Source organism: Saxophila tyrrhenica (genome assembly GCF_035928015.1).
Source record: "Saxophila tyrrhenica strain CCFEE 5935 chromosome Unknown scaffold_2, whole genome shotgun sequence".
Taxonomy (NCBI): domain Eukaryota; kingdom Fungi; phylum Ascomycota; class Dothideomycetes; order Mycosphaerellales; family Extremaceae; genus Saxophila; species Saxophila tyrrhenica.
The window spans coordinates 772,173-785,671 of record NW_027041734.1 but is presented as its reverse complement, the minus strand read 5'-3'; the positions used below and the strand labels follow the sequence as shown (position 1 = coordinate 785,671).

The 13,499-nt window shown below is 56.0% G+C and overlaps 2 protein-coding genes across 2 annotated transcripts; one reads left to right on the top strand and one right to left on the bottom strand.

Annotated features, from left to right (window-relative positions):
* Window positions 1–702: 702 nt before the first annotated feature.
* On the top strand, window positions 703–10,494 carry VPS13 (Vacuolar protein sorting-associated protein 13; the record flags this gene model as incomplete). Its single annotated transcript, XM_064798636.1, has 2 exons — window positions 703–7,199; window positions 7,254–10,494. 2 exons carry the CDS (start codon window positions 703–705, stop codon window positions 10,492–10,494), a joined length of 9,738 nt encoding a protein of 3,245 aa, XP_064662963.1.
* A 207-nt stretch (window positions 10,495–10,701) lies between these two features.
* On the bottom strand, window positions 10,702–13,434 carry VPH1 (H(+)-transporting V0 sector ATPase subunit a; the record flags this gene model as incomplete). Its single annotated transcript, XM_064798635.1, has 3 exons — window positions 10,702–11,631; window positions 11,688–13,244; window positions 13,306–13,434. 3 exons carry the CDS (start codon window positions 13,432–13,434, stop codon window positions 10,702–10,704), a joined length of 2,616 nt encoding a protein of 871 aa, XP_064662962.1.
* Window positions 13,435–13,499: the final 65 nt, after the last annotated feature.

Here is a 13,499-nt window from a genome sequence, read left to right as displayed (position 1 = left end):
AGAGGGCAAGGGCGGTCTCTTGACCTTTTTCGGCGGTGGTAAGGGGGTGGTGAGTGGAGAGTGGTGGTTTGGTGCGAAGACTGTTCTCTCCCAATGGGTTGAAGCTGCCACAGCTCAGGCTGTTGCAGAAGGCTTGGCGCTTTTGAGCCTCAGGCGACGCGCGCGAGTCATGTGCTTCGACCAGGACAACCACACCTCCTCTATCTGCGCATTCATAGAAACATGGTTAGCTGTATACTGCGTGTGACCGCCTCCGTATCTCATTCGTCGTTACCGAAGCACCAATTCCTGCATCTCTGGCATAAAAAAGAGCTCTTTCCCGCCCAGTCTGACGTAGAGACACCGCCACAAGCCTCGAAACAGCGGGGCAGCCACGAGACGCGCGAGAGACGAGCATTTGTTTCTTCCAACATCTCCTTCCTCTTCTGTCAACTACGCAAACCTTCCCACTCACCAGGACTTCTTTCTCTGTCAGTCTCTTCTTGAACTTGAGCCCCCAGCTTGGAGCATCCTGATACCCATTTGCGTTGGCGACGTTGACGACACCTTGCTTTGGACTGCATAGAAGGAGACTTGGTCGCAAAGGAAGTCATGTTACGCCTGCGGTGATTCTCGACCTCTCTCTACCTGCCTGGGACCTAAGACGACACCAGACAAATTCTATACCCTCCCTGGCCAAGGTAACGGTCAACCACCGCCACCATGCTTGAGTCCCTGGTTGCCAACCTTCTGAACCGCTTCCTCGGCTTGTACGTCCGCAACTTCGATCCCAAGCAGCTCAATGTGGGTATTTGGTCCGGCGATGTCAAGCTTCGGGACCTCGAGCTTCGCCGCGAGGCTCTCGACCAGTTCCACTTGCCTTTGAACGTGGTTGAAGGACACATCAGCAGCTTGACGCTCACAATACCATGGAGCAACTTGCGAGGGAAGCCAGTGCGAATCAACATCGAGGACGTCTTCCTACTGGCTGCCCCGAAAGAGGACGAAGAGTACAATGCGGAGGAAGAGGAGAAACGAGAGCATGCGGTCAAGATGGAGAAGCTCGACTCGGCAGAGTTGCTGAAGGAGAGAAATACGGAGGGCATGAGTCCAGAGGAACAGCAGAAGCAGCAGACGTTTACTGCTGCGCTCACAACAACCATCATCGACAACGTGCAGATTCAAGTCAAGAATGTCCATATCCGATACGAGGATGCACTGTCGGATCCAGGCCATCCCTTCGCAGCTGGTATCACACTTCAGGAGTTGAGTGCTGTCAGCACCGACGAGAACTGGCGTCCAACTTTCATCCAGAGTGCGAGCTCGACTACGCACAAGCTCGCTACTCTTGGCTCGTTGGCCGTCTACTGGGACACAGATGCCAAGCTTATCGGGACAGGTACAGGCAACCCTGGCCCAGAGAATCAAGGTCGCGATCATAAGGATATTCTCGAAAAGTTCAGGGCCCTCATTGTGAAGGGCGACAGTCCGGAAGTGAATGAGCACCAATTCATCCTGAAGCCTGTATCTGGCCGCGCTGGTCTGGAGATGGACAAGACGGGAAAGACAGATCGCGCGAAGATGAAGGCTCGGCTGCTCTTCAATGAGCTCGGCTTCGTACTGGACGACACGCAGTATAGGGACCTACTCATGCTGGTGGATTTGTTCCACTATTTCATCCGGCATCAAGAGTACAAGAAGCTACAGCCAACAAAGAGCCCGAAAGAAGACCCGAGGGCATGGCTGCACTTTGCCGGCAAAGCTGTCTTGGACCGCATCCATGACAAGAACAAGCGCTGGTCCTGGGCTTACTTTGCGGAACGACGTGATGACCGGAAACAGTACATCACGTTGTTCAAGAAGAAGAAGCGCGAAGAGAAGCTTACGCCCGATGAAACCAAGGATCTTGATCGATTGGAGCATAAGTTGAGCTACGAAGACTTGCGCTTCTGGCGGTCGTTGGCACGAAATCAGCTTCGCAAGGAGAATGTTGGTGTCAAGAAGGAGCCGCAGAAGCGAACATGGGGTAGCTATATCTGGGGCTCCTCCCAACAACAGGACACCTCCTCCGATGAGAGCCAGATGTCTGAGCAGCAGCGCAAAGAACTCTATCAAGCAATCGACTTTGATGAGAAGAAGAACATTGAGGAGTCTGTGGACATGCCGAAGGAGGCCATCAAGTTGCAGGTCGACATGCATCTCAAGACTGGCTCTTTCACATTACGAAGAGATCCGCACGGCAAGAACACTGACATGCTAAGACTACTGTTCGACGATTTCTCCACTGAGTTCATTCAAAGGACCGACTCGACGCTGCTGGATCTGAGTCTTGGCGGCATGAGGCTGTACGACGGGTCGACCGAAGGCAATCTGTTCGAACAGATGCTGCGGGTCAAGGATGCACCTCCTGTGCCCGACAGCCAACGGGTGCAAGAGCTTGGTGAAGATGACAAGCCAAAGACTGACGGCGCTGCTGATGCTGGCGACGAGAGTGATGAGGAAGAAGTGGACCCATTCTTCAGCATGTCTTTCGAGAACAACCCACTCGACGGCCGTGCCGATACAGCTCTTACCGTCAAGCTGAAGGCTATGGAGATCATCTACAACCCCAACTTTGTGGTCCAAGTAACGAAGTTCTTCAAGCCACCGGAGCAACACATGGAGTCCATCGGTGCACTGATGGAGACTGCTGGCTCGACTGTCGAAGGTTTGAGGCAGCAGACGAGAGCGGGTCTGGAGTACGCGCTGCAAGAGCACAAGACCATTGACGTGCAACTTGACCTGCAAGCGCCTTTGATCATCGTGCCCGACTCGGTGACCAAGAAGAGTGCGATCTGCGTCATTCTGGACGCCGGTCACGCATCTGTCAGGTCCGATCTCATCGACAAGAGCACGCTTGAAGACATCCAGAACAAGCAGCGGCAGCAGTACACCGAGAAGGACTTCCAGAAACTCGAGTCTCTCATGTACGACAAGTTCCAGCTGAAGCTGGAGTCGACGCAGGTCTTGATCGGAACGACTGTGGAAGAGACGAAGAAGCAGCTCGACGAGAATGCTGCGAGCAAGAGCTTTCACGTTGTCGAACGCATCAACATGGACTTCACGATCGAGACATGCATCGTGCCCAAAGCCGCGGACCTGACCAAGTTCAGAATTAAGGGACATCTACCCGTGCTGCATGCCATCCTCTCGGATGCGAAGTACAAAGCGCTGATGAAGCTGCTCGATTTCGCAATACCCAAGTTCGACGAGCCGGCCGGTAAGGAGCAACAGCAACAGAAAAGCATTGAAGCCCAGAAGAAGGCCAAGCGAAAGAGCATGCTTCCTGAGGATATCAGCAGGCTTCGAGGCAAGTCTTTCCAGGCTTCTCGCGAGGAGCTGGTTCTGGACGAAGAAGAAGGCGAAGAGCAGAAGAAGCGCGAGCGCGAGAAGCAAGCTGGACCGCCAGCTCAGCCAACTGGTGAGAAGAAAAAGCAAGACAGGAACCCTGAACAGCGCATGTTTGAGTTCCAGTTCACGGCCGACAAGCTGCAAGCGTCGCTATACCGGTCGGATCCAGATGGCAAAGAGGACGGTGATCAGCTGCTTGTCGACCTTATCGCCGAGACCTTCCACCTTGAGTTCTACCAGCGGGCTTTTGACATGGTGGCTGATGTCCGCTTGAAAGCCTTGACGGTCGAAGACCATGTTGAAGAGGCGCCTGCGCCGGAGTTCAAGAACTTGATCTCGAGCGAGGATCTGTACTCGCAGAAGCAGGATGACCTCTTGTCCATACACTTTGTGAAGGTTAACAAGGATCATCCCGAGTTCGATTCGAAGTACGAGGGCATCGCCACGAACCTAGATGTGGCGGTGTCGACGATCAATCTCATGGTCACGAGGAAGACTCTGCTCACGCTGCTGGACTTTGTCATGATCACCTTCACAGGTGGAGACCAGCAGGCGCCCAAAGAAGAGCCGAAGCAGATTGAAGGTGCAGAGGAAGGCGTCGAGCAGAAATCTCAGGAGGCCGACAAGATTCGCGTCAAGGCTGAGCTGAGGCGCATTGCTGTCATCTTGAACAACGATGGCATTCGCCTTGCTACGCTAAGCTTGACATCAGCGCAAGTGTCTGTGTTGCTGATGGGCAAGACGATGCAAGTTGGTGCTAAGCTTGGCAATCTATCACTCGTCGACGACATCAACCAGGGTGTCTCGGAGCAGTCCTCGCTCCGCCAGCTCGTGTCCATCCAAGGCGATGAGCTGGCCGACTTCAGGTATGAGACACACGATCCCGACTCAAACTCCTACCCCGGCTACGACACCACGATCTTCCTGCGCTCCGGATCACTCAAGGTCAACTTTGTCACTGAGCCTTTCCGCAAGATCATGGAGTTTGGCATCAAGTTCGGCAAGATGCAAGCCATCTTCAACGCCGCGCGCCAGGCGGCAGCGAACCAAGCGAACAAGGTGCAGGAGAGCGCGAGCAAGATGCACTTTGACATCGCCATCAAGACACCAATCGTGGCCTTCCCAAGAATGGTGATTACGGAGAACCCTGAGCGCGACCTTATGACGGCCTACCTCGGTGAGATCTACGCGAACAACAAGTTCGTGCCCCTCGAAGGGCCGGAGGCTGGGGGCTTGACGGCGAACAAATTGTCGGCTGGTATTCACAACATCAAGCTTACGTCGACCTTCCATTATGAAGGCGGCAAGTCTGAGGAGCTTGAGATGATCGACAAGGTCGATATGGACTTCAATATCACTCAGACGGAGCACAAGCCTGGCCTCGAGCGGCCGGATACTGAGATTGAAGGATCGATGAGCAACATCAACTTGCGTGTCACAGAGACGCAGATGAAGTTCGCCATGGAGCTGTCCAGGAACATTCCGCAGGCTTTTGCAACGGAGTCGGACGAGGAGGTTGAGGAAGAGGTCGAAGAGGACTTGCCCGATAGTCTGTTGAAGAAGGCAGAGACCTCACAGTCGTCGAGTGGCGAGCAGACGCCTGCCGAGCAGCAGCTCACTCAGAGTCCCTCTCACCAAGGCCCTGAACTTGGCGAAGGCAAGGATACGTGGACGAAGCTGGATCTCATCTTCAAGATCGGCGCGATTGGTCTCGAACTCGTGCATGGCAGGGCGGATCAACCCGTTGGCGATCTCGAGGCTGCGAGTCTCTCAAAGTTCTCGCTCAATGAGACCAGCGTCAAGTTGCGCATGATCAGCGACGGGGCGCTGGAAAGCGAGCTCCTTATCCAGTCTTTCACGATCACGGACACGAGGACGAAGGAAAAGAATAAGTTCCGCAAGATTATGTCGTTGATCAACACCGATGTCAAACAGCAGTTCATGGCTTCCGTGTCGATTTCTGGAGGCGATGATAAGAACCTGATTGCCCTGCTTACGATCGATAGCCCGAGGATCATCCTGGCGCTGGACTACTTGTTCGACGTGCTGAACTTCGTCAACGTTGGCTTAGCGCAAGACGCACCGCTTGTGGTCGAGGACGAAACAGAAGACGAAAGCAAGGACGACGATGATGATGCCGCTAGTGTCGACACCCAAGAGCTCGTCGAGCGCCAGAACCAGGCCGGCTCTGAGACCGAGGAGAAGCAGAGTGGCGGCATGAACATCTCCTACCGCGTTAACATTGTGGATGCGCAGGTCATGCTCATTGCCAACCCGGCTATTAGCAACTCCGAAGCCATTGTGCTCGGGACGAAGCAGGTCCTTGTGTCGCAGCAGCATGCCATGACGGTGCAGGTTGAGAAGATTGGCATGTTCCTTTGCCGGATGGACAAGTTTGACGATACGCGCTTGCGCATTCTAGACGACTTCAGCATTCAGACGTCATTGGATATGTCGTCGCAGGGCAAGGATTCGTCGATGATGAGTATCCATGTGGATATAGAGCCACTGGTACTGAGACTGTCCCTGCGGGACATCATGCTGGCGATGCAGATCTTCAACCGCGCATCGGCGATGTCGACTAGCCAGGACAAGAAGATGCAGGATGAAGGGCCGAAGAAGATTGCGCAGGTCAAGGGCGCGACTCCTTCGACGAAGCCGAAGTCCACCAAGAAGACCGTGGGCAGTACGACCCAGCGAGGCGGCGCGAAGACCATCAGCACAAAGAAGAGCGTCCAGCCGAAGGAGGCCGAACAGCCCATGGGCTCCGCCGTGCTCAAGCGTGAGGAAATGCGCGTGCAGATGGGAGGTATCCGCGTCGTGCTCATCGGCGACCTGCACGAGCTCCCGATCCTGGACTGGAGCGTGAAGAAATTCGGCGTCGAGGTGCGCGACTGGACGGGCAACATGACCGCCGACACGAGCATTGATACGTTCTTCAACGTGTACAACTTTTCGAAGTCGGCGTGGGAGCCGCTCATTGAGCCCTGGCAGCTCGGGTTCCATATGGCGAAGGAGTCGCACCCGGATCGCTTGGCTGTGGAGCTGTATTCGCGCAAGTCGCTCGAGCTGACGATCACGTCCGCGACCATTGCGCTGGCGTCGAAGTCGGCGCAGTTCTTGTCTTCGGATGAGGATGTGCTGTCGAAGCCACGAGGGAACGATGCACCCTACCGCATTCGCAATTGGACAGGCTTCGAGGTCGACGTCTGGACTAGTGGTGACTCGGACGACGAAGGCCAGGCCGCGAAGTTGCAGGACGGCGAGGAGAAGCCGTGGCGGTTTGAGGACCCGACCACCACCCGTGAGACGCTGTCGCCTGAAGGACAAACAGGCGTCATTGGCGTGAAGCTCGCGGGTAGCGGGTTCGATAGCGTCGAGCGCATCCAGGTCAACCGCGAAGGCGAGGTTTTGTACAATCTCAAGCCGCCGAAAGACAAGATCAAGCATCGCATGCTTGTCGACGTCAAGCTGGGAACGGACAATGTCAAGTACATCACCCTTCGCTCCCCTCTGCTGGTGGAGAACAACACGCAGATTCCCGTGGAGCTCGGCGTCTTCAGTCCCGAAGAAGGCCATTTGCTCAAGATCGAGAAGATTGCACCTGGAGAATCCAGACCTTCGCCGGTGGGCGCTGCGTTCATGCATTCGCTGGTTGTGAGGCCGGATCAAGGGTTCGGGTATACGTGGTCGACGGAGCGGTTGTTCTGGAAGGATTTGTTGAAGAGGCCTGTGAGGACGTTGACGTGTCAGGGCGAGCAGGACAATCATTCTCCGCCATTTTACTTTCAGATGCAGTCGGTGTTTGACAAGAATAATCCGTTGACGAGGTGAGTACAAGGCCCAAGCAGGATGGCAAAGAGGAGAGGCTAACTTGAATGCAGTGTATACCCATACCAGCGGATCCGCCTGTCTGCGCCCATCGAGGTTCAAAACTTGCTGCCGTACGACTTCAAGTACCGGATCTACGATAAGAACACCAAGAAGGACTGGACGAACTTCCTGCGCGCAGGTGGCGTGAGCCCGGTTCACGTAGTCGAGCTCTCGCATCTCCTACTCATGAGCGTCGACATGCAAGACACGCCGTTCAAGGCCAGCGACTTTGCTATCATCAACTCGACCAACGAGAACGACTTCAGACGTGAGAAGAACCTGGTCGTCAAGGACAACAACAACTTGGAGCTGCGGTTGAAGATACATTACTTCAATGTCCCGGACAGTGGTGGTGCTTTCAAGATCACGCTGTACAGTCCTTATGTCGTGCTCAATAGGACTGGAATGGAGCTTGATATCAAGACCAAGGCGTACTTTGGCTCGACCAAGTCTGCTGCTGGCACGCAAGCGACGTTCGCGGACACGGAAGAGGATGGCCAGAGGGCCAAGCCGTTCATGTTCTCGTACCCGACTGATGACCGAAGGAACAGAGCGCTCATCAAGGTGGGCAAGTCTGGATGGAGTCAGCCGGTTAGTTTCGATGCCATTGGTGCTGCGATGGATGTCAAGCTGCCTGCGCAGTCTGGTCGCGAAGAGATGCATGCTGGTCTGATTGTGGAAGAGGGTGAAGGCAAGTACAAGCTCACCAAGGTTGTTACCGTCACGCCCCGCTTCGTGGTCAAGAACAGGCTGGCAGAGGAGATTCAGATCCGTGAGCCAGGGTCTTCTGATGCTTCGACCTTGAAATCGGGCGAGATGCACCCGCTGCGGTTCTTGAAGCAGAGCACAGGCCAACAGCTGTGCTTGTGCTTCCCCGGTGTCAACAACTCCTGGTCTTCGCCGTTCGACATTGCGAACACCGGAAGTGTGCATGTCAAGATCGCGAAGTCCGGCGAGCGGCAGAGACTCATCCGAGTCGAGATCTTGACCGAAGGCGCCATGATCTTCCTGCACCTCAGCATGGAGACGAAGCACTGGCCTTTCTCCATCCGCAACGAGAGTAGCCAGGAGTTCCTCTTCTGGCAAGCAAACCCGAACGTTGACGAGGACGAGGAAGACCGCGGCTCCGGTTGGAAGCCAGTCCGGTACAGACTGCCACCTCGCAGCATCATGCCGTATGCTTGGGACTATCCGGCGAGCAAAAACAAGAATCTGGTTCTGGGTGCCGGTGGCAAGGAACGCCACGTCAAGTTGGCTGAGATTGGCAACCTCATTCCGATGCGTGTCCCACCTGCGCAGGGCCAGCAGCGGCAGAGGATCATCGATCTGAATGTTGTTGCCGATGGACCGTCGCAAACGCTTGTCATTTCCGATTTCAAGCAATCGAAGAGCATCTACAAGCAGAAGTCTGCTTCCACCAGTGCTTCGACGACCGCAGGCTTCGAGGTCAAAGAGCAAGACGACGATGTCACGATGAAGGCTACCGTTCGATTTGCTGGTGTCGGTTTGTCGCTTGTCAACTCGCAGCTACGCGAACTGGTCTATGCGACATGGCGAGACATCGAGCTGAAGTACACCGACTCGCAACTGTACCAGTCAGTGGCTCTCACCGTCAAGTGGATCCAGATCGACAATCAGCTCTACGGCGGTATCTTCCCTCTCATCGCTTATCCGAGTGTCGTACCCAAGACTGGCAAAGAGATGGAGGCGCACCCGATCTTTCGCACTGTCGTCACTCGCGTCAAGGACGACTCGTACGGTGTGCTGTACATCAAGTACTTCACCTTCCTCATGCAGCAGATGACTATCGAGATCGACGAAGACTTCATCTTCGCCCTGCTCGACTTCACCAAGGTACCTGGTGCTTCCTGGACCGAAGAGCAAGAAGGCAAGCTTGCTCCTGAGAGCCTGGACATCCCGGAGCCGACGCAGGAACAGTCTGGTCAGGACATCTACTTTGAGCTGCTCCAGCTGCAGCCCATGCAGTTCGATCTGTCGTTTGTGCGGACCGAGCGCATCAACGCCGAGGACACTGGGAGCTCGTCTTCCAACCCGTTCATGTTCGCCGTCAACGTGCTGACGATGTCCATTGGCAATGTCAACGATGCGCCCATCCGCTACAATGCGCTGATCTTGGAGAACGCGAGGGTGTCGATGAACGCTCTGATCAGCAACGTCAAGAGCCACTACGTGCAAGAATCGCTAGGACAGATACACATCGTCATCGGCTCAGCAGACTTCCTCGGCAACCCTGTCGGCCTGTTCAACAACATCAGCTCTGGTGTCGCAGACATCTTTTACGAGCCATACCAGGGTCTCGTCACCGACAGACCACAAGATCTCGGATTGGGCATCGCCAAGGGAGCTAGCAGCTTCGTCAAGAAGAGCGTCTTCGGTCTCTCCGACAGCGTTTCCAAGTTCACCGGCAGCATCAGCAAGGGTCTCGCAGCGGCAAGCATGGACAAGGAGTTCCAAGACCAGCGCCGCATGTCCCGCTCCCGTAACCGGCCAAAGCACGCCCTCTACGGCATCACTTCCGGCGGCAACGCCTTCGCCAACAGCCTTGCAAGCGGTATCGGCGGCCTCGCTCGCCAGCCCATGCAAGGCGCTGAGAAAGAAGGAGCAGCCGGCTTCGTCAAAGGTGTTGGAAAGGGCCTGCTCGGCCTCGCGACCAAACCTGCCATCGGCGCCTTCGACCTCGCGTCCAACATGGCTGAAGGCGTGAAGAACACCACCACCGTCTTCGACCAAGAAGGTCTCGACCGCGTGCGTCTCGCCCGCTTCATCGGCCTCGACGGCATCGTGCGCCCGTACAGCCAGCGCGAAGCGCTCGGGCAGTTCTGGCTCAAAACTATCGACAATGGCAAGTACTTCAACGAACAGTACATCGCGCACCTCGAGCTCAACTCCGGCTCGCAAGGAGACCGACAAGGCGGCGCCGCACAGTCCCCTTCAACCCCCAGCGGTGGTTCCCGCGGCCAAGGCCAGCAGAGCGAAGCCTCAATGCTGGTGATGATCACGTACAGCGCCATCATGCTCGTGCGCGCGCGCCGGCTGACGACGGAGTGGGAGGTGTCGTTGAAGGACGTGCAGACGATTAGCAAAGAGCGGACGGGGATGAGTATTATTCTCAAGGGCGGGACGAATGGGCCTTTTATCCCGATTGCGGATGAGGGGAGCAGGAATTGGGTGTATAAGCAGGTTGCCGTGGCGGTGAATGCGTATAATGATAAGTGGAATGCTAGGGGTTGAGTGGGGGATGAATTGGGGGCAGGCATAGCGGGAGGCGTTGATGGGGGGTGGGGGGTGGTTAAGGCGAGTACAGTACACAGCATCAGGCATATATATATAATAAGACGCGGTAATGACACTTCTCAACCGTACTTCTAGAAACATTCGAATCCAGACAGTCATTTGTACAAATCTATGAAACTACACATACAACACTCCTCCATCCCACTACTTCAACTCCGTCATCTCATCCTCCAACATTAACTCGAACGAAAACGGCTCAAACGCCACACCCTCCCCGATAAAATGCTTACTCATCGCCTCGACCCAATGCAACCTTAGCGAATGCAACATCGCGCTCGTCCCCTCCATCACCACCAACACCGCCACCGTCAACGCGAACCACAACGTGAAACAGCAGAAGATGACGAAGATCCCCAGCGGTCCTTCGAAGGAGAAGGCGTTCCCGAATGTCATGTCCCAGAGCACGATGCTCAATTGCTGATGCGCGAGCGACAGCGCCCAGAGACGCAGGTACGAGGCCGTGTGCGAGACGCAGTTGAGGCAGAATTCGATCGTGTGGATGACTTGGTGGATCATCACCTCCGAAAACTCGAACTCCTCGCCGTGTTCGCCGCCCTCGCCCCCGCCGCCGCCGATGTCTTGCGTGATGAGCGCGCCGCCGTCCATGTCGCTGTCGGCGAAGCTGGGGCGGCCGTTGGCGTGGGCGTCGCCTTCGTCGTCGTCGTCGTCGAGGGCGGAGACGTGGGTGGTCTCGCCGATGCCGCGGTAGCCTTGGGCACGGGCTTTGTTGTGTTCGTAGCGGAGGTAGAAGGGTTTGAGGAAGAGCATAATCGGGACTTGCACCAGCGCGGCGAGGACGAGGATGACTTGGATCGGGCCCTGGCCGGCGTAGAGCTGCTCGCCTGGTTCGATGGTGCCGGGTTGGAGGAACATGTTGATGAGCATGTTGAGCAGACTTGGGGGGTTGGCGCCGCGCGCAGGCCAGTCGACGCTCCATTTGAAGACGATGGCGAAGACGAGGTAGCCGAAGATGGAGTGGAAGAAGATCATGCCCGGGAGGAAGTTGCCCCAGATGTCGATGGGGCTGCGGAAGTGACGGGCGTTGACGTACGAGAGGCAGAGGGAATAGGTCATCTGGTGCGTAAGACTGTCAGCAGAGTCTCGAGGAGAGATGAAGGGTGTAGACTTACGTGCGCCCATCCCAGGATAATCGACAGCTTCATCTTGTACGAGTTGGAGAACAGCAGATCATTCTCCGTGTCATGCCACCTCCAGTCCATACCAAACGGATACGTGTATCCCTCCACTCTCTTCGCCATGACCGTACCGCCCTTCTCCGGATCGTAACCCTCAGGGAAGTCCCACTCCCACATACTCGGGAACAGGCTTAGCTCCTTCGAGAAGGCATCGCAGTAGATCAGACCAGTGTACATGGAGAAGATACCCATCATCAACATGATGTAGCGTCCGTAGAAGGCCATGCCGAAGAGTTCGTCCTGTTTGCCGCGTTGGAGGGGCTTCTCCCAGTAGATCATGGCGACGGCAGTGAGGGTCATGATGGCGCCGTGGCCAAAGTCACCGAACATGACGGCGAAGAGGAACGGGAACGTGACGATTGTCGGGAGGCCGGGGTTGACTTCGGTGTACTTTGCAGTGCCGTAGGCGTCAATGATGGTCTGGAAGCCGAGGGTGAACTTGTTGGTCTTGTTGTAGGTCGGTGGAGTCTTGGACGTCTTGATCTGGTTGACGATGGTGGGCACAGCGAGACCAGCGCGGTCATTGACATCCTGGAGGCGCGACTTGATCATCCCGAGCGTGTTCGTCGGACACCAAGCTTCTGCCACAAGAGTCTTGCGGGCTGGATCGTATGAGAAGCGGTTGAGCGTCTGATAGACAGTCTTCTCTTTCTTAATGACGATCAGCCACGCAGCCAGCGAGCGGCCAATCTGCGTCAGTTCCGCGTCGAGCGTGCGCTTCGTGTTCCCCAAGACGTTGCCAAGGTCCTGTAAACGACTGTTGACCTCGTGGATCTGGTCACGGCGCAGCTCGCTGTTCTCGTCGACATTGTAGATGCTCGCGCCCAAGCTCTCCGAAATCTTACGGATCTTCGCAATGATCTCCTTGCCGTGCGCGAAGATGACGAAGACGTTCTTGTGTACCTCCTCGTTCTTCTCCGGGTCGAGCACGGGGTCCGGGATCTCGCTCTGGTTCATGTAAAGGTTGCCACGCAGCGTACGCCACAGGATGCGCTCGAATGCACCCATCCTTTCCCGCGGAATGACACCAGCGACAAAGCCAATGTTCATAACGCTGAAACTCTGCTGCTGACCGCCTTCGGTGGAGCCGTTGGGCTGCTGCTCGACGTCTCGCAGTAGTGGCGCGTCATCGGAAGAGTCGATGGACTGCCGGATCTCCTCCGTCTGGCCCCTCGCCCTATCGAAGAAGCCGCCAGCTTCCCGCAGCACCCAGCGCCATTCCGTCAGTTCGGTCTCGCGCTTCTTCAGCGTCTCATAGCTGTCGTTCAAGCTCTGTATCCGCTGCTCCAAGCTCTGACTGCGATCGGCCAGCTCATCGATTTCAGTGGCGGAGGGCGCAGCCATGGTGTTCGCGAAGTCGTAGATAGGGCGCATGGAGATATCGTTCTTCTCAATCTGCGAGCGGAAGTAGTTCAGCTGTCTCTCGACGTTGTCCAGTCGGCGGATCTCCTGGGTGAAGGTACGTTGGAAGGCGGACGTTTCGGGGTTTAACTGTTCAAATACCATCGTCAGTACATCACTACCCCCATCTCTTGCAATGCTGTATACATACATCACGGAACTGCATGACCCCCAACTCGCCCAACGCCGAGACGACCTCGCGCCCGATCTCGTTGGCGACATAGAGCTGGGTCAGGGTCATGTCCTGCGAGCGGAACAACGACTCTTTGCTGGCCGCCATCTTGGCTACTGTCTCCCGCCTTATCGCTATGGGAGATGTAGATGGCCTGGGAGGCGGTGGAGGAG